Raw genomic sequence first — 24,421 nt, forward strand, 5'->3', positions numbered from 1 at the left:
TTCTAATAAACCTCAAACTTGGAATGATATGAAACTCCTTATGCGAGAAACCTTTGTTAATCCACCTCCTGTTTTGACTTCATATGATGAGGTGCACCATTTAGAGGAAGAGTCTATTGTTATTCCTCTTGCTATGACTAACCTTCTGCAGGATAATGTATATAAGCGAGAGGATGACATGGAAGAAAATGAGGAGCTCACAACCTCATATGCAAATTCAGAACTTAATGGAGACAAGGGCCCCGATCTTTCGTCAAGTTCAAGATAAACAACGATTTGTTCGGAGAGCGACACACCGATCCGGCTTCAGATCACAAAGACCCAAACCCTACAAACTTAGCACCACGTCTCCTCTAGTTATCAATCGTGTTACAATCCGGTTGACCTCACCAAGAAGGCTAATCCCTCCTACGAATCGAAGAACACAAGCAAGAACAAGATAAAAAGCAACTCAATTAAAGTGACAATTGCAGATGAATGATTAAGCACTTAAAGTTGGGGTCTTGCAAACCGATAACGGCGACTGTTCAATGACAGATTGATCTAAAACAAAACCCAAAACCTAATGACGGCAGCGGCGTATGATTATAAAGGTCTTAGGGTCATTGCCTACCCTAGACGCGCCCCCTAATGGGCCCAAACACGATACACGGTCCAACGGACAAAAAGTAGGTGTCGCAGCACCCTAGCAGATTCTGGACGCTGACTTGTTTCGACTATTCCCGTTGATTCCAAAGGGGTTTTGACATGAAACCACTTGAATTGGCTTCCTTATCAAATTAGCTTTCCATCCATATGTGGATCATCGAAAATGGAGTTTGGATGCATCCTGGGCGTCCGTTTTATTGCAGACTGGTCCTGACGGCCGAGGCAGACTCGAACTCGGATTGGACTGGGCCTCTGGCTTGGCTTGGACGTCCTTGCTGGCCTCCTAAGGTGGTGGCCAAGGAGGAGGACGTCCAAGGCCATCTCTTAGGTGTTCTCCATCTTCTTGGGGCATGCTCCAACTTGGGCCTGGGTCCCAAGGATGTCTAACAAGCCCATGACGACAGTGTAGCTCCTGCCACAAATAGCGACAGAATATATTGGTGATTTGGAGGCCTTGCCGACATGATATTGAGATGGGACCAGATCTATTTGAAAGCTTATCAAACAAGCTTTCCATCAAGTGCTCATTGACCTCGATCGCACTCCGGATGGATGAGTTATGGCCTTCCCAATGAGGCACTGTCGGGCTGCCGATGAACCAAAAGTTCAACTTTGATAAACTTCCATTATGAAACACATTTGAACCTACAATCAAATAGTGACATGTACATGTGGAACCAAGTGAATTATAACCAAAGCCACTATGCAAATATAGGAACGAGCGCACCTTATAATCATTGTTCATATCCGAAGGTGATACTTGTTTCCTCTCTTGTTTATCACAACTGGTGATAAGAACACGTATAGGCCAGCAACTAGGACAAGTGCTCTAGACATTTATTCAATATTGCTGTCTGTCACTGACTTGTGTGCCACATATATATATTTGTTTTTTTTGTCCAATCTTTTTTTTCTTGCTTTTGCTCTTTTGATATTTTTTTCTCAGCAAGGAGCACACAAGAATAAATCACAAAAAATTTGAGCTCAATTGAATAAAAGATGTGGCCTATAGAAAATTAGGACTGTGCTCTAAAAAGCATACCAAAACTTGTGGGTCCAGAAACTCAATTTTCCTAATCGAATTTCACAAATCTAATTTTTGCGAACCTAGCTATGCTGGGATGAAATAGATCTAAAATTTTCTGGCGTTCTCCGTAGATATAAAATTTTCCCCGTTTCGAGTTCGGATGCAAAAGTTATGACTGTTTTAAGGAAGCTGCTCGAATAAGAGTTTTAGTGGACACAAGATGCAAACCGATGGTGATACAGAATAGCGGCGGGTGGAGGGATCAACACAAACTAGAAAAGAACACAATCTAAACCAGCAACAAGACTTTGACCTAGGACACAAACTCAACAAAGCAGACTCTGAAACTGAATCATGCAAAGGCTATGGCGTGGATGGTTATAGGATAGGAAACAAATATGGCATTGGACTATGGGATAAAAGCAAAACCACTCAAACTAAGGGTAAGATGCGAACTTGATGGTATACCTGAAGCTCTGATTACCACTTAATGGAGACAGGGATCCCGATCTTCTGTCAGGTACTGGTAACTATCATTGTGGCGGAGAATGACACACCGATCCGGCTTTTGATCGAAAGATCGAACCCTGCAATCTTAGCACCACAGCTCCTCTGGTTATCAACCAAGTCACAGACCAGGTTGACCTCGCCAAGAAGGCTAATCCCTGCCTGCGCAACGAAGAACACAAGCAAGAACAAGAAAGAACACAACCAAATTGCAGATGAAAGATTAATCTCACGAGTTGGGGTCTCACAAACCGAAGAACGGCGAAATTGTTTCTTGACAGAATAATCTAAGCAAAACCCAAAACCTAATGACGGTGGCGGCGTATGATTATAAAGGTCTTAGGGTCGTCGCCTACCCTGGACGCGCCCCCTAATGGGCCCAAACACGATACACGGTCCAACGGACCAAAAGTAGGTGTTGCAGCACCCTGGTAGATTCTGGACACTGACTTGTTTCGACTATTCCCATTGATTCCGAAGAGTTTTTGACATGAAACCACTTGGATTAGCTTGCTTATCAAATAAGCTTTCCATCCATATGTGGATCATCGAAAACGGAGTTCGGATGCGTCCTGGGTGTCTATTTTATTGCAGACTGGTCCTGACGGCCGAGGCAGACTCGAACTCGGATTGGACTGGGCCTCTGGCTTGGCTTGGACGTCCTTGCTGGCCTCCTAAGGTGGTGGCCAAGGAGGAGGACGTCCAAGGCCATCTCTTAGGTGTTCTCCATCTTCTTGGGGCGTGCTCCAACTTGGGCCTGGGTCCCAAGGATGTCTAACAAGCCCATGACGACAGTGTAGCTCCCGCCACAAATAGCGACAGAATATATTGGTGATTTGGAGGCCTTGCCGATGTGATATTGAGATGGGACCAGATCTATTTAAAAGCTTATCAAACAAGCTTTCCATCAAGTGCTCATTGACCTCGATCGCACTCCGGATGGATGAGTTATGGCCTTCCCAATGAGGCACTGTCGGGCTGCCGACGAACCAAAAGTTCAACTTTTATGAACTTCCATTATGAAACACATTTGAACCTACAATCAAATAGTGACATGTACATGTGGAACCAAGTGAATTATAACCAAAGCCACTATGCAAATATAGGAACGAGCGCACCTTATAATCATTGTTCATATCCGAAGGTGCCATGTCCTCATCACTAACTATCACCAGCTCAGAGGGCCTCCATGAAGAGGGTTGGGAGTCTTCATGGTAGTCCAGCTGGGACTGTCATGCTTGGAGGATGGCGTGTCGGTTTAGAGGAGAGTCAGCCTCAGGGGGAGCCAGAGCAGTAGACATAGCCACCAGTGCAGTCAGAGGATACTTAGCATGTAGGGTAGACCGAGGAGATAGAGTAGGCACCTCAGCCATAGCTACGATGCTCTGGTCGTACTCATGCTTAGGTGACGCCGAGGCCTGAGACATAGAGGAGGGGTTCTCATCCACCTCCTAGACCATAGGGTCCGCCTCTAATGACTCACCTTGACCTAAGGGCAGCCACAACCAAGCAAGTGCAGCAGCTCTATTTCATGTAGTTTGAGGACTGGTTTTCGCCGAGGCGAGATGAGCGTGCTTCAGAGCACTTCTATACACCACTGTAGGAGGATTTCTATAATGCTTATTTGAATAGTGGAGTTGCATTCAGATCTTAGAGGGTTTGTTCCATTGAGGCACTTGTTGTAGCTACAGGCGAGTAGATTCATCCCCATCTATCATATCTACCAGGGTTGACAGACCTTCTTGGATGGACAGGCCGCTATGTTCCATCATGGGTCCATGAGTTCTACTCTTCACTTTGGATGACCCGAGGCACAGATTCATGCACTTTGCATTCAGAGGCCATGATTACAGTTTGTAGAGCTCGAGAGTCAGGGAGATTCTTAGGATTCTAGAGTCACCCATTCACCTTCATGAGGTTTGCTATAGTCAAACAGAGCCTCCTAGACATCCTCACGGCGGGCTTGTGCCACCCACAGATCTGATCCAACCATGCTTCACAGAGCCATTCGGTGAGGGGTCGAGTAGGACACCATGAGACCTTACTCCTACCGCTCAGCTTCTTGATGCTATCATGAGGACTCTGCTCTCGAGGATGGGCTATCATGAGGGGTTGACTCACATTCAGCTATGGTTAGTGAACTCCCTAGTGCAGCAGACCGTATTTGATATTTGGGATGTCATTCTTTCAGTGATGGAGGACACTCTTGTAGAGGGGTTTAGAGGTCATAGATAGCTGCCTTATGCTCACTGGATTACCTTCTTGATTAGAAAGGTAGTTACACAGAAGTCCCTAGAGATGATGGCTGAGTACACAGGTGCTACTATAGAGATCCCTCCTTATAACATGACTTAGATGCTCCGCCATAGTAGTGTGAGGGCACCTCCTAGCCGAGTCATCGCCCAGAGGTCCTAGAGACAGTAGCCTAGCAAGATGAGATCATTAGGGGCATTGCAATGATAGAGGAGGAGCAGCTAGATGCTTAGTAAGAGGGTGTGGTCGAGAGTGACCCTGGTGACAGTTGTGATGATGATTATCAGGCTGTTCCTCAGATGCCTCCTTGACCACACGATAGAGAGGCCAGTGGCTCTAGCTCAGCACCACCACAACCACCGCAGATAGACCTCGCTCTTCTAGCAGTTCTTGAGCAGATGAGGCAGGATTAGGCACGCTAGGCCTAGGAGACCGTAGCTACACTAGCACAGGTTCATACCAGATAGGACAAGTTCTAGAGGCAGCAGCAGGCCATGCAGCAGTAGCAGCTCATGATGCAGCAGCAGTTACTTGGGTTCATGCAGCATGTTTTCTCTACTATTAGGGCCACTCCTCCACATACTACACCTCAAATAGGCTAGCCTGCCACCACGTTAGTGACTCTAGCTATACAACCTAGTGGGCTTCAGAGTCAGGGATAGCCAGCTACTCAGTTTGCTTCACCTATAGAGTAGGTGTCCTAGTGGTTTGCGTCACCAGTGATAGCCTAGGGTCCTCACTTCACTCCCATTGTTATGGGCTTCACTCTGCCTCAGAGCTCCTCAGTGCTAGTGACTGACACCCTAGTATCCAGGAGTCTTGGTGCAACATTTAGTGAGCTTACAGGGTAGCCTACACCGCCAGAGTTGTGAGTCCCTATACCTACCACAGTTGCTCCAGTTACTAGGACTACAGAGATGCTCCCATCATCTGTTACATCATCAGTGCCACCACCTATAGTGATACCTCTAGAGTCACAGGCCATGCCAGTCCTAGAGCAGACCTAGACTGCTTTAGCTTCACTTCCAACGATAGAGGGTCATACCGCTCAGAGCTCAGGATCTGAGGATGTTGCTACTCAGTTCTAGATCTCTCATCGCACCTTAGCGCCTGACTCGTCTGCTCCTGCCCTGTCATCCGACCCTAAGGTTTTGGTGCTTTCCGCCAAAGGGGAAGAGAGATTGAGTATGTTAGATCTAGGGGGAGCGTTATATCTAGGGGGAGCATATGGTTTATTTCTTTTGGCTCTTTATTTGTGATACATTATGCATTCCTGTTTACTTTCATGCATTAAACTACATACGTGTGATTGTGATACTTACATGTGATTGTGATACTTATGTGACATGTGTGCTCTCTACTTTGATTTATATATATGTCATGTCACTTGGTTATGCCCATTTTCCTTGCTTCTGTGTTTTACTCTGATTCAAATGAGCTTTATTTCTTGTACTCATGCTTATTTCATATCTATTGAGTACACCATGTTGGCTTGGGTCATATAAGCATGACTAACTCCTTTGCTCTTATTGTTAAAAGCTTATATGAATCAAGCATGTTGAAAACCTCATCTCTTTTACATACTCGAGGTTGTATGGTCATCAATCACCAAAAAGGGGGAGATTGAAAGCATATAGGCCCCTAGTTGGGTTTTGGTGATTAATGACAATACAAGATTACTATGACTAACGTGTATTTTGTAGAGGCAATTAAGTTAGGTCATGGTAATGGCAATTGATTGGGCAATCATGGTGTCATGCCCCTCATGATGGAAATCATTTCAGTTTTCAAAGGATGGACGACAAGGTTAAGGGTTGACTAGTTCTAAGTGTCGTTTGGTGTTGAAAAGACACTTAGAGTAGTTTAGGACTTTGTTTTTCCTTTGGTCGTACTATTAAGGGGGGTATGGACTAGTAGCTTGACCTAGGTAAGTCTAGTGGGTTAGGTGTGGTGCACACTTATCAAATCTTGCACTAGGTAGCTTCGGAGTAGCCCTAAGATCAATTGGAGCAAACTTCATTCACATATGATTTCGAGTTGGAAGTGAATGGAGGGTCAAATAATTGACCGAACGCTGGTTTGGTTGTGATCGGACGCTGAAAGGTGAGTTCGGTCAGTTCATTTGATCAACTGGAGCCATCTGGTTATGACCGGACGCTAAGTGAAAAGTGACTGAACGCTTGGTGCCTGTGTCCGGTCGACTCCAGAGAGGTTCTAGAGAGGGAGATTCCTGATTGGATGTGTTCGGTCAGTGCTGACCGGACGCTGGTCAGGATCTAATAACTGACCGGACACGGAATAGCGAAGTGACTAGACTCTAGGTGCCAGCGTCCGGTCAACATCAATAAGGTTCTAAAGAGCAGTTTTTGTGACCGGACGCGTCCGGTCAGTGCTGACTGGACGTAGGTCAGAGTTTGGTCAAGACTTAACGGCTCTTTCTAACACAATGGCATGGATAACTGACCAGAGCATCTGGTCACCCTGACTGGAGCGTCCAGTCACCCCACAGAGTGATGACTCAACCTCCAAATGTTATGTTTTGAATGAGAGGCTATAAATACTTACTCCACTCACCCAAGAGAGGTCTCTTGCCCATTTGTTCAGCTAAGAAACACCCTTGAGAGTGCAAAGGAGAGCAAGAGCCTAGTGAGGCGATTGAGATTTGAGAATCCAAGATTAAGGCCTCATTAGTGCAAGGATAGTAGCAAGTGTGCATCCACCCTTCACATTAGGCTTGTTGTGGTCAAGTGAGAGTTCGTGCTTGTTACTCTTGGTGATCGCCATCACCTAGACAGCTTAGTGGTGATCGAGAGTTTGGTGATCATTCGGCGGAGCTTGTGGATGACCCAACTCAAGTTGTGAGCGATTCACCGTGATGGAGTGTCGAAGAATCAGCCCGTAGAGAGCACTTGATCCTTGCACAGATCAAGGGGGAGCTACACCCTTGCGCAGGTGCTCCAAAAGGACTAGTGGGGAGACATCACTGTGTTCCTTCTCCTCTCTTTACTTTAAGCATTGACATTTGAGCAATTCATTTCTTGTCTTTACATTCTTAGAATTGCCATGCTAGAGTACGATTGGAACCTAGGGTGCAAAACTTTTGTGTGGTAGAACAATAGGAACACATTCTAGGCACAAGGGGTGAAGTGGGCTAAGTGTAGGGTTTAATTATTGCAAAGAATTTTAGAATTAGCCCAATTCACCCCCCTCTTGGGCATCTTGATCCTTTCAATGTTCACGCTGGAGTTGATGTCGTAGATAACTTTGTCGAACCGATGCTGGCCAATTGCTATAGAAATGATGGGGTGGCCTAGATCTCCCTTCTTGATTAGCGTAGAATCATCTATCCAGCCCCCTGAACATGGTTTCATGTGGAGTCCTGGTTGAGCTATCTTAACGAAGTGTATGGTTTCTGATCTCTCATCGGAATGTGGAGCTGTGTAAATCTCTGATCGCTTGGTGTGGATAACCTTTCGATGCTGAGATGCTACACAGATATGACAATCTTGCACAAGGTGAACCTCATCTTTCGAGCTATTGAAATCAAAACTGTACTCATCATCCTAATCAGTAGAAACTTGATTCGAGGATCGGTCAATCGAGACAGTTTCCACATAGATTGGATCTGATCCTTGTGACTTGATGAGGGGTTGGTCAACATTTTCTTGGTGCTCAAATACCAAACTCTCGAAGTGGATAGCCAGTGGCACGTAGCTGGATGTCGACCTAGGTTGAGGGAACAGGAGGACTTCTCTTGTTGTCTCGGATCTGATGGAGCTCAGCTAGATGGTTGCATCAAAAGCAATTGGATCTTGGACACAAGCATTATTGAAGATTGTCATGATTAGTCTTTGCATGAAATCCCCCTACCTAGCGCGTCTCTATTGGTGTTTTTTACCGGTAGATATTTGGGTCTTGGAGGAACTCACTTGATGCAAAGAGCAATCATAGTTGGGGCACAAGATTTAAACTTGTTCGGGCCTTCGAGAAGTGAGTAAAAGCCATATGTCTAGTTGGTACTTGTTTGTATTATGATCTCATCGAATAGCGAGATGTCATGTACAAGATGGCTATGCCTATGAGAGTTTCGATGATTACAACAAGGGGGATGGCTATCTATTTATATTTGAGGCCTACTTGCCCTACAAGTTACATAGTCGTGCCCTAGTCAGAGTCTTGGCGTGATCCTAAGATATCCTTCCCTGAAAGGGTGAGTAGTGAACCTTTGGTTCTCCTTCGGTATGGATTCGGTAGCTAGCATATCTGGTAGTTGGGATTCCTAGCAGTATGGCACCATCAGTTTTCTAAACTTGCCAAGCCTATGACAGCCCTATTAGAGAAGAATGCTAAGTTTGTATGGTCTGATAAATGCCAGGTTAACTTTAAGGAGTTGAAGAAGAGATTAACTATAGCACCAGTGTTGGTTTTGCCAGATTTGAGTAAGAACTTCTCCATCTATTGTGATGCATCTTGCCAGGGCCTTGGATGTGTTCTTATGCAAGAAGGAAGAGTTGTGGCGTATGCATCAAGGAAGTTGAGAAAGCATGAGCTAAACTATCCCACTCATGACTTTGAGTTAGCAGCAGTGGTTCATGCTTTGAAGATCTAGAGACACTATTTAATTAGACATAATAGTGACATCTATATAGATAATAAGAGCTTAAAGTACATCTTTACCTAGTTAGATCTAAATTTGAGGCAACGTTGTTGGATGGAATTGATCAAGAATTATTATTTGGAAGTGCACTATCACCCTAGGAAAGCAAATGCCGTGGCCGATGCTCTTAGTAGAAAGAGTTATGTTAATGAGGTTCAGGTGACACCAATGTCTGAGGAGTTATGTGTTGAGTTTGAGCAACTGAACCTAAGCATTATCACTAATGTTGTGGAGCTAGAAGTGACGCCTACCTTGGAGCAAGAGATTTGCAAGGGTCAGTTGAAGGATAAGAAACTCAAGGACATAGCAAAGAATATAGTGATTGGAAAGGCACCAGGTTTCAGGATAGATGAGAATGGCACTCTATGGTTTGAGAAAAGGATATGTGTACCTGAAGTGAAGACTATCCATGATGCAATTCTGCAAGAGGCCCATGAGTCAGCTTATTCCATACACCCTAGAAGTACCAAGATACACTTAGATCTTAAAGAGAAGTATTGGTGGTATATATTAAAGAGAGATGTGGCAGAGTATGTGGCCTTGTGTGACACTTGTCTGAGGGTGAAAGCTGAGCACCAATGACCTGTAGGGTTGCTACAACCAATGAAGATACCTGAATGGAAGTGGGAAGAAGTTGGTATGGATTTTATTGTTGGATTACCTTGCACGAAGAGAGGTTATGATTCAATATGGGTAATAGTGGATCAGCTTACTAAAGTTGCCCACTTTCTACCAGTCAAGACTACCTATATAGGAGAGAGACTAGCAGTGCTGTACATGGAAAGGATAGTGTGCTTGCATGGTGTCCCGAAGAAGATCGTGTCTAATAGAGGTACTCGGTTTATGTCACAATTCTAGTAGAAGGTACATAGCTCTTTGGGAACCAAGTTGAATTTTAGTTCTGCTTATCACCCCCAAACCGATGTACAAACTAAAAGGTCCAACCAGATTTTGGAAGACATGTTGAGAGCTTGTGCACTGCAATATGGTACTAGTTGGGATAATAGTTTGCCATATGCTGAGTTCTCATACAATAACAATCACCAGAAGAGTCTCAAGATGGCACCTTTCGAGGCTTTGTATGGACGTAAGTGCAGAATCCCGTTGTTTTAGAACCAAATGGGAGAGACTCAAGTGTTTGAACCAGATGTTCTTAGAGATGCCAAGGAACAATTGTGGATGATTAGAGACAACTTGAGAGTGACATAGTCCTAATAGAAGATTTATGCTGATACCCAAAGATGAGAGTTGACTTTCAAAGTATGGGATTATGTGTACTTGAAGGTGTCACTAATGAGAAGTGTGAAGAGGTTCAATATGAAGGGAAAGTTTACACCAAGGTACATTGGTCCCTTCAAGATTCCAGAGAGACATGGAGAAGTGGCCTACCAACTGGAACTACCTGAGAGTCTATCAGGTGTGCATGATGTGTTTTATGTGTCTCAATTAAAGAAATGTCTATGAGTACCAGAAGAGCAAATACCTTTAAAAGAACTTGCTATTAAGGAAGATCTAACATATAAGGAGTACCCGATAAAGATCTTGGAGACAATAGAAAGGGTTACTAGGAGCTGAGTTATAAAGATGTGCAAGGTACACTGGAATCGGTACATAGAGGAAGAGGCTACATGGGAAAGAGAAGAGGATTTGTGGAAAGCATACCCACAGTTGTTTGAGTAAGCACCATCCAATCTCAAGGATGAGATTCTTTTAAGGGGGTAGAATTGTAACACCCTAAAATTTACATCATTTCAAAATAGGTTAAATTGATTTATTTATGCACTTTTGTGAGAATTCAAACTTAGGGAAATAATAATTTTTATGAAATTATAATCAACTATAAGGCTAGATACATGTTTTGCACTCATGCTGCTACATATTTATCTTTGTGTGATTGGGTTTGACCAAACCTAAAAAGTCATTCAAAATCTTTTGAAAATGGATTTGAAAAATTGCTTTGGAAAAAGAAAAGGAATTTCATTTCCCTCTCCCTCTCTTTCTCTCTTTTCGCCCCATTGGCCATTTCCACGCGCTCATTCTCCCTACCGCTGGCTCACCTAGCTTGGCCGGCCAGTACCATAATGGAACCATGCCCACTGCCACTCCCTTCCCGCTGATGCGCCAGCCCCACCTGACAGCTGCCGCAACCGCTGACCGCTCGGGCCCGCATGGCAGCGCCATCCCCAACCTCCTACTGAAATCAAGGGGACTTCTCCCTTATCCCATGCCGCCACGCGCGAGCTTCTCGGCGTGGTTGGCACTTTGCATGTGTGCCTCGCTTCTATAAAAGGGGAACCTAGGTGTCGTCGCCCCATGCTACCCTAGCGCAAGCCACCACCACCAATTGAGCCACCAGAGCCACCGCAAACCCTAGCTCATGCCACCGAGCATGGGCCTCATTGTTCTAATGCTTCACCACCTCCGTAAGCCGCTGCCATACTTCGCATTGAGTTCACAAAGTCACTGAGCCTTTTTCTATCTTTTCTCTTGTTCTCTGTTGAATGCTCATTGTCGATGAACTATGTAGGAGCTCTGCCGTCCGCCATTCCTAGCCGCTCGTCATCCCTGACTCATCTTTGCCTTTGTTTTTCATCTGCGATGAGATCCCCATTCCCTCCTCTTTCATTTCATGCAGCTCTTGAGCTAAACCGTGGCCTGTAGGGCTGGTTTTGTGTGCGTCGGCGAGCATCCTCACCGCCGGCCATGGCTGCGCCGCCACTGGAGCCCTGTTCCAGCCAGCTACTCATCTCTCTCCCTCTCCCATTCTAATGTGGGCCATCCCAATCTGATCCAAGGGTCCAGATCGTCCAATACCCCTTTGTGGGTCTTTTTGTTAAAGAGCCCCTTAGGTTCTTCTTATTTCTGCCTGCAGTCCTCAGTAGATTCAAAATCATGAATTTGATTTACTTTTTTTATATGAAATTAGTTCGCAGTAATTATGAAACTGCCATCCAGAGCCCATTTTCATCATATTTCATCCATTAATTTTAGATCCAATTTGATCCGTTCAAGTTGTGTTACGTCCATAATTAAGTAATCTATATGTTTATGACACTGTTAATCATGTTTTCAACTATTAAAATTCGTGGCTAGATTTAATCTATTAAACTGCTATAGGAAATCTAGTTTAATTCATAACTTCCCCGTTTTAGATCTGATTTTCATGATCTTCGTGTCTATGTGTTCATAGTGAGACATAAATTCAGTTTATAAACCTTTCATCTTGTTTTCATACTATTGGTGTACTATTCTAATCATAGGTTTGTTTGCTATGCATGATTGCCTCTGGATGCTTGTTTGTTGGTGTGTTGATCGAGTATAGATGGTGAGCAATTTGCGGGTGACCAGGAGTACTTCTTTGACAACCTGGATCAGCAGGAACCCTTTGAGCAAGGAAAGTATAGCATGGGATCTCCTCATCCTATTCACCATTTAATTATCTAGTCATGTGCATGTGTCTAATTTGATACCCGTAAGTCCTAGTTATTGTTACCGTGTACCTTGATTACCGATGGGTTATACCTACATATGGGTAGTTTGCTAGTGCTCAATTTTACTATACATCACTACAAGATTTTCGGTCTACTGCAACGCCAAAAAAGTGTAGCAAAAGACCCAAAAATGGTAGCCATAGTAATTTTGCTACCAATTTTTTTTGGTTAAATGTCGTTGCACTTGTAAGGGTAGCAATAGCATAATGCAATGGGTTACATTTTAGTTGCGACACACAGCCCCTCTATTGCAACACTTTTGACGCTTTTGCAACACCTGGTGAGTGTTGTAACAAAAGCAATTGCAACCACTATGGGTGTGGTAATAGTATCAATTGCAACGAACTAGGCGTTGCTAGCGATACGTATTGCGACACGCTGGTCGTGTAGCAACACAATGCAAGCGCAACGCAACACAGGTGTTGCAATCGTGGTTGTTGCTACGCAGAGAAAGCATTGCAATAGAGGTTCTCTATTGCCACGTTGCCTAAATGGTTGCTATAGGTGGCTTAGGTTATTGCAACATCTCTTCAGGTTGGTTGCTACAGAGAGGTCGTATATTGCCACGTTTCTGAATGGTTGCTATAGATGGCATAGGCTATTGCCACGTTACTTAGGTTGGTTGCTACAGACAGGTCATCTATTGCCACGTTACTTACTATCTGGTTGTTATAGGTAGATTCCTCTATTGCCACCGTCATCTTTTTGTAGTTGCAAGAGATAGTTTCTCTATTGCCACGATTATCGTACCTATTGCCACGACTAAATGTGGTTGTTATATGTGCCATCATATATTGCAACGCCAGATTAATATATTAATAATTCATGTTGCGACACTTTGGTAGCTTAAATTAATAATCGCAAAACGACAAATACATAATGAAGGAAGCATCGACATCCATTAAAACAAAATATAATTTGTTCATACAAAATCTTTAACAAAACACACCGAGTGTCAAACTAAATGAGAACACAAGTAGATAGCTTAACACATAATAATGTGTTAAGCACAGACAACTGTTTGAACTCATTCGAATCAAAAGACTAATGTCTACTGTAGCAGCGAAGGTTCCCTTGATATGTATATTGGCCATCGTCCCACCATTCGCATGCTCCTTCTCAAACTCAAGATTCCTCTTGAAAAAATCATTGACATGCATTAGTTAAACTGAGACTAGTGGTGGCAAAGCTAATTGAACACTGAAGCAAAACACGAGCTGCAGTACTAGAGTTCTGTGAGCTGCAGTACTATCAACCATGAACTTTGAAGCGTAAAGCAAATATAAACATACATGCAGCTGCCTCCCAAGACATTTTATGAGCACAAACACATCCATATATATTTCTAATCAGCAAGAGGAAACTAAGCCTGGACCATATTTAGGAGCAGAACAAAAGAATAGCTATGTACTTCTCCAAAAGGACTATATGTTCCTTTTTAATGCAAGGAGAGATAAAAGGTTTCACATAGTACCTGTGTATTTTTTTTGGACAATGCAGATCTTTTCCTAGCCGCAGTTTCCTTCAGTTGCTTTGCTGTAGTATAAACAGCACCCGAATTCGCTGCCAAATTACTTCTAGTCATGCGCCCTCTAGTGAGACGTTCTTTAGCTGCGGAAGAAGGGGGTTGTTGTTCTGGCTGGCTGGTTTCTTGGGTAACCTGAAAATAAATGGTTGGTGGTAAAAATTACACCCCTTGACAAGAATATGACATGCATGTTACACCACTTAATCATAAACTCTCTGATCTGCACACACCGGAAATATGCAGGAGAAATAAACATATGGCTCGCAAAATAAAAGATGACATAAATAAGAACTGAGCTGGAGCCTGGAGAGGCACTTACTAATGCTGTTGTGGTGGACCTGTTAAACAATTGTATTTTGGAGCCCTGCAATAACCATAATCTCCGTATCAATGTCTACACTCTGAGTATAATGAAACAATTGTATATTAATGTGCAAGCTATTGGCTTGAATGTTTGAATCCAAATTAGTACACCATCACAAACATGATCATGACTCCCTGTTAAAAGTGAACTAATGCTTACCTACTGTTACTGGTTACCTAAGATAACAACCAAGCTGCTAATGTGTTGCTACCCACCTACTTTTGTTCAACAACTGAAGCTGAAAGCTGCCGCTGGAAATTGGTAACGGAAGGACCTCCCATGCTGCTCTGAACTGTTGAAACCTGCAAGAAAAGAAAAGGTAGGACACATAACTCAAATTATGTGTGTAGTTTTATTTTTGACTTGAGAACTAGTGCTCACTCAGCTAAACAAAAAGAAATACAAAGAACAGGTGAGAACAGTTACCTACACATAACAGAAAGTCCATATAAGTGATCAGTAAAAAAACAGATGCTATACGTCTCGAGAATGTGTTCACATGAAAAAGAATATTCTTAACTCAAGCCATGCAGAAAGTCTATACAAGTGATCAGTAAAAGATGTGGGAACGGTCACCTACCCATAACAGATCTTAGTTATCTATTTACTGTTACAATCTACATTTCAAAAGTACGGTTACTGTTTGCAGCAAAGCAACATACCTTGCAGAATGAGTGGAGTTCATCTTCTAGCTGTGCTCTCCTATAGAACAGCCTACTGGTAAGCTCTACCTCTGTCACAGATTTGCAGGTCACATCTATAACCAAGCATGTCTTCAGACTCCCCTACATTCAGAAGCCGTCCGTCCTCAGAGCTGTCAAATCTGTTTAGCCACAACACACTTTAAGAAAAGGTGGTGAATAGTTTATTCTACGAAAGGAGATAGGCAACCTGTTGAATCGCCGCTAACTTAAATGACCAAACTTCCATTCACCAAACCTTAAGTATTTCAGATAACATTGCACATAGTCTAAAGCCACATGCTGTTACCTGCGCACCAAAGTGCAAATATCAAACAATCGGAAAATACAGAGGATCGGTATTGAAATATCGAGTTATGGGGAAAAGGACTCAACATTATTATTTTTTAACCCACTAACATTCAGCCCATCTATTAAGCAGGTTCTTTTTGTTAGTGAAAGGAGGTCAGAGGCCCCGTGTTTCGCTGTGCGCATGTGGCAAAAACAAAAAAGAAAGAAGAGCAAGAGTAGGATTGTATAGTAGATCGTTGTCGCTCTCGTCCCATCCAGCCCATCCAGAAGCTGAGAAGCACGCAGCTGGTGCTCATCGTCCGTCCTAAACTCTGATCCGTCCCATTTCAGAATTCAGAGGCAGAGCTCGTGACTTCACTTCACTGCACCTGGATGTTGACGACCTTGCCCCCTGCTGTGAGCTTGGGTATGGTGAGGTAGAGCACGCCGTCCCTCACCTTCGCGCCGATCTTATCCATGTCCACGTTCTCGGGCAGCTACACCTGCGTCCTGTACTGGCCGAAGCTTGCCGCCGGCCACGCCTCCTCCTCGTCTCCCTCTTCGTATCCGCCGCTGCTGCTTCCGGCTTCTCGTCACCGCCAACACAGTCCGAAGCTTTGTTTTGGTAGAAATGCTCCTGCCAACTATTACACCAATATTAACAGTGATGTAAAACCATCTCAGTTTTCAAGCATTGTTTATGGGAGTCCCTACAATCTGGTACACAAAGAGCACTCAAAAGGGGAGAAAAAACAGGAGTAAAAAACTGAAAAGAACAGGTTTCAGATTTGCTGATCAGTGAGTAAGGTAGTGTTGAACCCCATTTAGATGGCTTCATCTTCAACTTTGGAGGCAGGTAAGAAAACAGCTTGTTAGCATTCGTATAACTCAGCTCGCCAATTCTGACTCTACCAGTTCAAGGAGTGATGCGACATACTTAAAAACCTAGAAAATAAGGGACCTCCACAGTTTGAAGTATTTTCTCATCCCATTATTGCTTAATTAATATTAAGTAAACATGCATCTTTTGTTAAGATGGAAAGCTCAATGCTCTTGCACTGGATTGCTTCAGCAATTTAAACAAAAGGACATAAGTATTATTAATATAGTATATTGCCCGTGCTAACGCTACGGTAGTATACATATATACATCCATAAACACAAGACCATTATTTAGAACATCATCACAAGTCATAATTCACAAAAGTCTATCAAATAAAGTCAGGGAAAAACTTAATTTGCAATGCTTCATTCCTAACAGGTCAACATGAAGCTACTAGTTGGATCCTAACAAGTCCTTGGTCAATACAAGGACATGAAGCTACTGCTTCCTAACAGGCCCTTTGCACAACAAGCACATAGTATGCAATTCACTACAAACTCGTTCCAGGTTCATGTTGTCTTTTTTTCTTTCTCACCTTGTTCAGTAAAGGCGCTTGGGTCCTTCCTTTTCTTAAGTGCCTCAAACCTTTTCTGAACCTACAGCCAGAAGAGTGAAAACAAATAGCAGATGGTTAAAAGAATACCACTGGCTGAAAATTGGATGACAAACTAACTATTCAAGCATTTGTTCACTAGCCTTGCATGAACCAATAAGAATAATGTCACGACATGATGTGCCTCTTTGGCATAGTTTCTGCTTCACCATCTAACAGGAAAAACAAAAAGCAAAGTACTACCAAATGAATAGATTCTAAAGCGGCTTAAGAGGGCTGAAATTGAACTTCTGCTTCTCACAAGCTATTCCTACAAGCTGGATTCTGCACAAGCAGAAGCTGTGCCAAAGGGAGCCAAATGCATGACAAAAATTTGGGTCTGCTACTAAATATGAAAAGAATAAAATTGTTGACTTTCAATTGCAGATCCAATACCAGGCTCAAATGTACTACCTGTTCAAGTGATGCCCTTTCAACACGCATAGACATGCCCAGCGCTCTCTGATCTGTCATGTTAAAACCATGACCCATGAAACATAAAGATGATGATAGCAAAATTTAATGCACTAAATGAGCATAAACTAGAGCCTCATCCACTTACGCTTCTTGCCATTTATGTGATCCAAATAGTTGGCTGAATCTTTAACAACACATTCACATACAGAACAGTAGTACCCAGCCTGTCAGAAAGTAGGTAAAGTTTAAAGGAAACTTTTATGCATTGAATTAATCATCAAAGTAAGAGAGGTTCATTTCTGTAGAATGTTAAGATTGTAAATAGCATTGGTATGATATGCACATAATCAAGCCTACAACATGATAAAAGAATAGGAGGTAAGAACACAAAAGTATCTCCTACTAAGATCTATGTTTACTATCAAAGGAGCAAAGCAACTACATTCTAAAAAATTTTGTCAAGAATTATGATATGATGAAAATACTTCAAGATCACTGTAAACACTATATGACATGCCTTATGGGATTTATGCACAAACCTGCTGATTCAACGGTGCAATCGGGGTCACTACCTGGAAAAATAGATAATGAAAGGCGCAGTTAATTAACTTTTAGAAACAGAAAGGTGTTCTTTTTCTAAAAACAAGTTGTTCACAATAAAGGACTGAATGAAATTCAGAGTCAATCAGACCCATAGCACCATATCTGCCTCTAATTGTACACACTACACAGTTTTCCAAATCATGTAATGGTCGAAAAAACCCACAAAAATACCAATGAAACTAGAGGCAAGAAAATCAGGGCACAAATAATTGACAAAGTAGCTGCTACAGCATTTGGTATTTTAGTAACATAGAAAAAGCATGCTAAAATGCACAAAGTATATAGTAGGATATTTACAAACCTGAGTCTTGCCAAGACGAGAATCAAGATCAACTTCATAGTCTCTGTGCTTCAAAGGCTGTCTTTGCACAGGAGGACCCCTTTCTGCATTCAAAATTGAAAGGAGTCAAATAGAGAACCAAACCTAGAACAACTACATATTTACTGAACTAAAAGTTAGACCACATACCCTTGCCTTTCCAGGCTTCATCCTGGATCAGCGACAGACAAATGCAGAGTGAAATTAGCAATACATAGAGACAAAGAGAAGTATGATAATAGTTTTGTTCAGTCATGACAAAATTTAAAAAGAATAGAACACAGTATGTGACCTTCTCCCGCTGCTCCCTCTGTCGAGCTCTCTCCAAGTACTCTTCCTTATCAAATTTCCTCCTAGAAGTATTGTCGACACCGACTGGCTGCACACATTATACAAGATATGAGATGGAATCCGTCACCAACCTGCGCACATCAAAAGAGATTCCCCTCTTGCTCCAAGAGGGACTTACAGTTCCACACATCCGAAGCAGGGGCCGACAATTTTTTTTATATAAAAAAATCGAAGTTAGTAGGCATAATAACACATGTAATTAGATCAGAACCGAATACAGATAGCTTGCATTAGGGTTTGGCAGCTCAGTTCGAACAGCAGGGAGGGAAGAGAAGCGATGGCCGTTGCGCATACCTTGGTGGGCACTCGTCACCGTTGAAGGGCCGGCCGGCAAAGGGAGAAAGGGTAGAAAGGTTACATGGAAACACGTGCTCGCCTCTGGACCTTCCCAGCGTCTCGCTAGGGTTCCGCGATGGCGACACCGCGTTCCCGAGCCCCCGCGGCGACGGGGTCCTGGACTCGACGCCTTTCCTCGGCGGTGTCGGGCTGCGCCGCGAGGGCGCGCTGTGCCGGTCGTCTCTCCGGGGTGCGGGGCGGGCGCTGAGCGATGCTTGAGCCGCCGCTGCTGGTGCTGGAGGCCGCGGCGGAGCAGATGGTGTGCGTGCGTGCGCACGGATTAAACCCGGGTGTGTGCGTGCGTGCGGTTAGCGGGCTGGCCCAAAAAGAAGACAGGCCTCTGAAGGAGAGAAAGGAGAGAGGCCGAACCCAAAATGTAAAGAAGTTTTATATTTTTATATATTTTTATTATTAAAATTCTTTTACAAAATACTTGTCTATTATTAAATAAAAATGTAAAATATACTGTAGGGGTGGTTTCCTAACACCAAATGATCTCAAATGAAAATTTGATAAACATCAAAGTTGTAGAGGTCATCAAGATCTACAACTTTTATTTTGGTCATCTTGTCATTTGACAAAATTTGAACCTTACAAATTTGAAATTTAAAAAAATGATAAGTTCGAACAAAAATTTGAGACCCAAAATGATTTCAACATAAAAAATGATGAATACCAAAGTTGTTCAACTCATTAATATCTACAACTTTTATTTTGGTCATCTTGTCATTTGACAAAATTTGAACCTTTCAAATTTGAAATTTTAAAAAATGGCAAATTCGAACCAAAATTTGAGACCCAAAATGATTTCAACATAAAAAGTAATGAATACCACAGTTGTTCAACTCATTAATATCTATAACTTTTATTTTAGTCATCTTGTCATTTGACAAAATTTGAACCTTTCAAATTTGAAATTTTGAAAACAACAAGTTCGAACCAAAATTTGAGACCCAAATTGATTTCAACATAAAAAGTGATGAATACCAAAGTTGTTCAACTCATGAATATCTGCAACTTTTATTTTGGTCATTTCTTCATTTGACAAATTCTTAGCACACATTATTCACTAATCTTACACATGTCTCATATAGTTTATAAAACCTTATGAGAGATGTGTCACATTTGTGAACAATGTCAGTACCACTTTGTCATATGAAAAAATGACCAATACAAAAATTGTAGATCTTGATAAGTTATTCAACTTTGGTATTTATCACTTTTTCAGCTGAAATCATTTGGGGTACCAAAATCTTGTCTGAAATTGCATTTTTTTAAAATTCAAAATTTAAATTGCTCAAACTTTTCATATGTATATATTGACAAAACCAAAAAAATAAATTGATAGAGAATGATTTTAGAAAATTTTAGGAAAAAAAATCATCAGATTTGGAGTTAGTATGAGGAAGAAAAACTAGTTACAAAGTTAACCCATAGATTAAAAAAAAATCACACTGTTCACTATGATCATGTAAGGATCATATAGAACAATGTGATTTCTCTTTTTAATCTGTGGGTAAAACTTGTAACTAGTTTTTCTTCCTCATACTAACTCCAAATGTGATGGTTGTTTTTTCTAAAAATTTCTAAAATCATGCTTCAGCATTTACGTTTGATCAAACTTGGATGTGACAATGTTTTACACATTTTAAAATTTGAAATTTAAAATTTGACAAGTTCAAACCAAATTTTCAAACCCTAATTGATTTCAGATGTAAAAGTGATGAATACAAAAGTTGTTCAACTCATCAAGATCTACAACTTTTATTTTGGTCATCTTGTAATTTGACTAAATTTGAACCTTTCAAATTTGAAATTTTAAAAAATGACAAATTCGAACCAAAATTTGAGACCCAAAATGATTTCAACATAAAAAGTGATGAATACCAAAGTTGTTCAACTCATTAATATCTACAACTTTTATTTTAGTCATCTTGTTATTTGATAAAATTTGAACCTTTTAAAATTAAAATTTTGAAAAACGACAAGTTCGAACCAAAATTTGAGACCCAAATTGATTTCAACATAAAAAGTGATGAATACCAAAGTTATTCAACTCATGAATATCTGTAACTTTTATTTTGGTCATTTCTTCATTTGACAAATTCTTAGTACACATTATTCACTAATCTTACACATGTCTCATATAGTTTATAAAACCTTACGAGAGATGTGTCATATTTGTGAACAATGTCAGTACCACTTTGTCATATGAAGAAATGACCATTACAAAAGTTGTAGATCTTGATGAGTTATTCAACTATAGTATTTATTACTTTTTCAGCTGAAATCATTTGGGGTACCAAAATCTTGTCTGAAGTTGCATTTTTTTGAAATTCAAAATTTAAATTGCTCAAACTTTTCATATGTATATATTGACAAAACCAACAAAATAAATTGATAGAGAATGATTTTAGAAATTTTTAGGAAAAAAAACCATCAGATTTGGAGTTAGTATGAGAAATAAAAACTAGTTACAAAGTTGACCCACAGATTAAAAAAAGAAATCACACTGTTCACTATGATCATGTAAGGATCATCTAGAACAGTGTGATTTCTCTTTTTAATCTGTGGGTAAACTTTGTAACTAGTTTTTCTCCCTCATACTAACTCCAAATGTGATGTTTTTTTTTCTAAAAATTTCTAAAATCATGCTTCAGCATTTACGTTTGATCAAACTTGGATGTGACAATGTTTTACATATTTTAAATTTTGAAATTTGAAATTTGATAAGTTCAAACCAAATTTTCAAACCCTAAATGATTTCAGATGTAAAAGTGATGAATACAAAAGTTGTTCAACTCATCAAGATCTATAACTTTTATTTTGGTCATCTTGTTATTTGACTAAATTTGAACCTTTCAAATTTTGGCTGCTATTTATTCGTGCGCCATCAGTAGGGGCGGCTGGTGATTCAGCCGCCCCTACAGTTGGGCACTGCAGGGGCGGCTGGTGATTGAGCCGCCCCTACAGATCAGCCCCAACTGTAGGGGCGGCTCAGGTTACCAGCCGCCCCTACAGTGCCATCTGTAGGGGTGGCTGGGCTGCTGGGGCCCGAGGACGCCCACTGTAAGGGCGCCCCCAACCCCAGCCGCCCCTACAGTAAAAACGCCACCGTTCCTACTGTACGAATCTGGCGTAGTGCATGTGACCGATGGTGCACGGTCAGGCATTTACTATCGCTAACAAAGTGACCAACCACCCCGGTACAACTTCAAGTACTAATTAACATCCACGCATACTTAACATCAAGTACTTAACAGCAACTACTACTTAACAGAAAGTTTCAGACACCAGGCATAAGGACGGAGATGCCGAGATGGGGCCAGGGTTGGGGCGTTTTATAACTCATAAGGTCTTCAATCATATCAAATAAATTAAAACCTGAGTTACAACGAACACACCTACATAGCGCAGTGGTGGAGAAGGTTTTATCTGAACCAGAGCTCCATGGTTCGAATCCTGTGGGGAGCACTTTTTAATTTTAATATATGCGTCCCCAATTCTTTTCTTTCCATACTTTTTTTTAAGTTTTAAATTCGTTGCAATTATCAAAGTATATTGCAACCAAAAATAAGCGTTGCACTTGAACACAATTTTCGCTTCGACCCCATAGATTTCGTTGCAATAAAATTTAGCACTTGCAACAATATCAAAGTATATTGCAACTGCCAAAAAAGGTTGCAATTGACCCCCACTTTTGCTTCGCCTCCAAGAGTTCTCGTTGCATTAAGTATCTAGCATTTGCAACGCTTGTCAAATTTTATGCAACACAAAAAAACCATAGCAATAGTCAAAACCAAATGCAACTAACGTAAATGTAGTTGCAGTACTACCACACAATTGCAACCAAAATCAAGTCTACTGCAACCATTTTTCACCATTGCAATATCGTCCACCAAATGCAACAGAGCTTTGCAACATCTTGAAAACCAGTTGTATTAAAGGCATGTATCGCTACCATTTTTTTAGAATGGTTGTAATACAACAATCTCTGGCAACCAAATTTTCTACGTTGCAATTCTTCGGCGTTGCAGTAGACCGAAAATCTTGTAGTGCATTGAATGGTGATTAATGATTTTATGGAACAAATGGTAAAACTTGCTTTTTGCAACTGGACTATAGGGTGAGGAAGTAATTGGCTTTTGTACAAGTTGCTCTTGGCCCTCCCTAAGGACCTATTGGCAAAAGCTGGGACATACATTACAACTAGGAGTGCCACATGGCTCTTGCTTTAGCTCAATAGCGAGACCTTTCTAGCTTGTTAGTGGTTACCCGAAAGGGCGCAAAAGGGGCTTGACGAGTCGGATATAGTGCGGCCTCTGTCTTTATATGTATAGCTTGCACGAAATGTGCCATTTAGAAGGGGAGCTCTACATCTGCTTGCCGATTGAAAACCTAGCAGCTACTAACATGTTAGGAAAACCTTTGAAAATTTTTATAGTGAACCCTGCTGACCTCCCTAGGAAGGGGGTCAAAAGATTAGCTACCTCGGGTGAAAGGGTAAATCATGGCTTGTGGTGAAAGTGTACAACCTCTGTAGAGTTTTAAAACGGGTATATCAGCCGTGCTCATAGTCATGAGTGGCCGAGAAAACTAACGAAATAGTTGCTCACTTGATGATGATGTTTTTAATGATGTTGATTCGAATGATGGTTATTATTCATGTTTATGATCATGTGGTTTAAATGGGGCTTAATCATAACTTAAAGATACTTAATGCTAAAATTGTGACTTATTAAAATGCTAACTATAGTTAACTAGTGTCAACCTCTTGAGCGTCATAACCCCATGTTCTCCTTGCTAAGTACGAGATGTACTTATGCTTGTTTATTTTCATTATTTGGATAAAAATCCTAGATGGGTAATAGATGGTAGTGGCTATGACGACTAACCTAAGGATTACTAGACCTGTGATTCACTAGTCAACATCCCTGTGAAGTTTGGAGGCTCTCATGGAGAGTAGTTATCTAGTTCTTCCACATTTGTTATAGACTTGATATTATTGTAAGGAGTTATTATCCGTGATGTAATAAACACTTGTGATGATACTTTGTAATTTGTTAGCTTATGTGTGCGACTAATCTCTGGGCGCACATAAGATTTATGCATTCCATTTTATCCTTAAAATTGGGTGTGACACAATGGTTAAAGAAGGTGATAGTTAACCATCATGTATCTACTAACTAGTATACCGACCAGGATAAAGTGGGGGTAAGTGATAAGATAGGAGTTATGGATAATGACACACATAGGAGAACTCCATGGTAACATAGAAGGGTAGACAAGCTAAGTTGAGAGGACAATGGGTGAAGAACAAGGTTCCTATATACTTCTCTATTACTATGGTTGTATTATAGAGCAGACCATTGGCGGTCCTTAACTCACACTTTTAACCACCAACACTCACATAAAATCCACTGAAATAAACACCAAACTTAGTGATAGGGTTATAACTAACGAATTCCATGAGG

General features: G+C 41.5%; 1 protein-coding gene across 6 annotated transcripts; it reads right to left on the reverse strand.

The window, feature by feature from the left end:
• Positions 1-14,693: 14,693 nt before the first annotated feature.
• LOC136493725 (uncharacterized) lies at positions 14,694-18,785 on the reverse strand. 6 transcript variants are annotated; one of them, XR_010768423.1, is made up of 12 exons: positions 18,730-18,781; positions 18,553-18,639; positions 18,411-18,432; positions 18,243-18,325; positions 17,878-17,910; positions 17,484-17,562; positions 17,336-17,388; positions 16,865-16,925; positions 15,836-16,090; positions 15,367-15,465; positions 15,138-15,260; positions 14,694-14,777 (listed from the first exon to the last, which is right to left on the reverse strand). XR_010768423.1 is itself a non-coding variant. In XM_066489858.1 (9 exons), the coding sequence occupies exons 1-9, from the start codon at positions 18,739-18,741 to the stop codon at positions 15,918-15,920; spliced, it is 603 nt and encodes a 200-aa protein (XP_066345955.1). In that variant the 5' UTR covers positions 18,742-18,781; the 3' UTR covers positions 15,721-15,917. The 6 variants fall into 6 exon arrangements, 2 of the variants coding, with proteins under 2 accessions (XP_066345955.1, XP_066345956.1); XR_010768422.1 differs by having other exon boundaries at positions 15,138-15,298; XR_010768424.1 differs by lacking the exon at positions 17,484-17,562 and having other exon boundaries at positions 15,138-15,298; positions 15,836-16,083; positions 18,730-18,785.
• Between the last annotated feature and the right edge of the window lie 5,636 nt (positions 18,786-24,421).

This window comes from Miscanthus floridulus, chromosome 11 (assembly GCF_019320115.1).
Source record: "Miscanthus floridulus cultivar M001 chromosome 11, ASM1932011v1, whole genome shotgun sequence".
NCBI lineage: Eukaryota > Viridiplantae > Streptophyta > Magnoliopsida > Poales > Poaceae > Miscanthus > Miscanthus floridulus.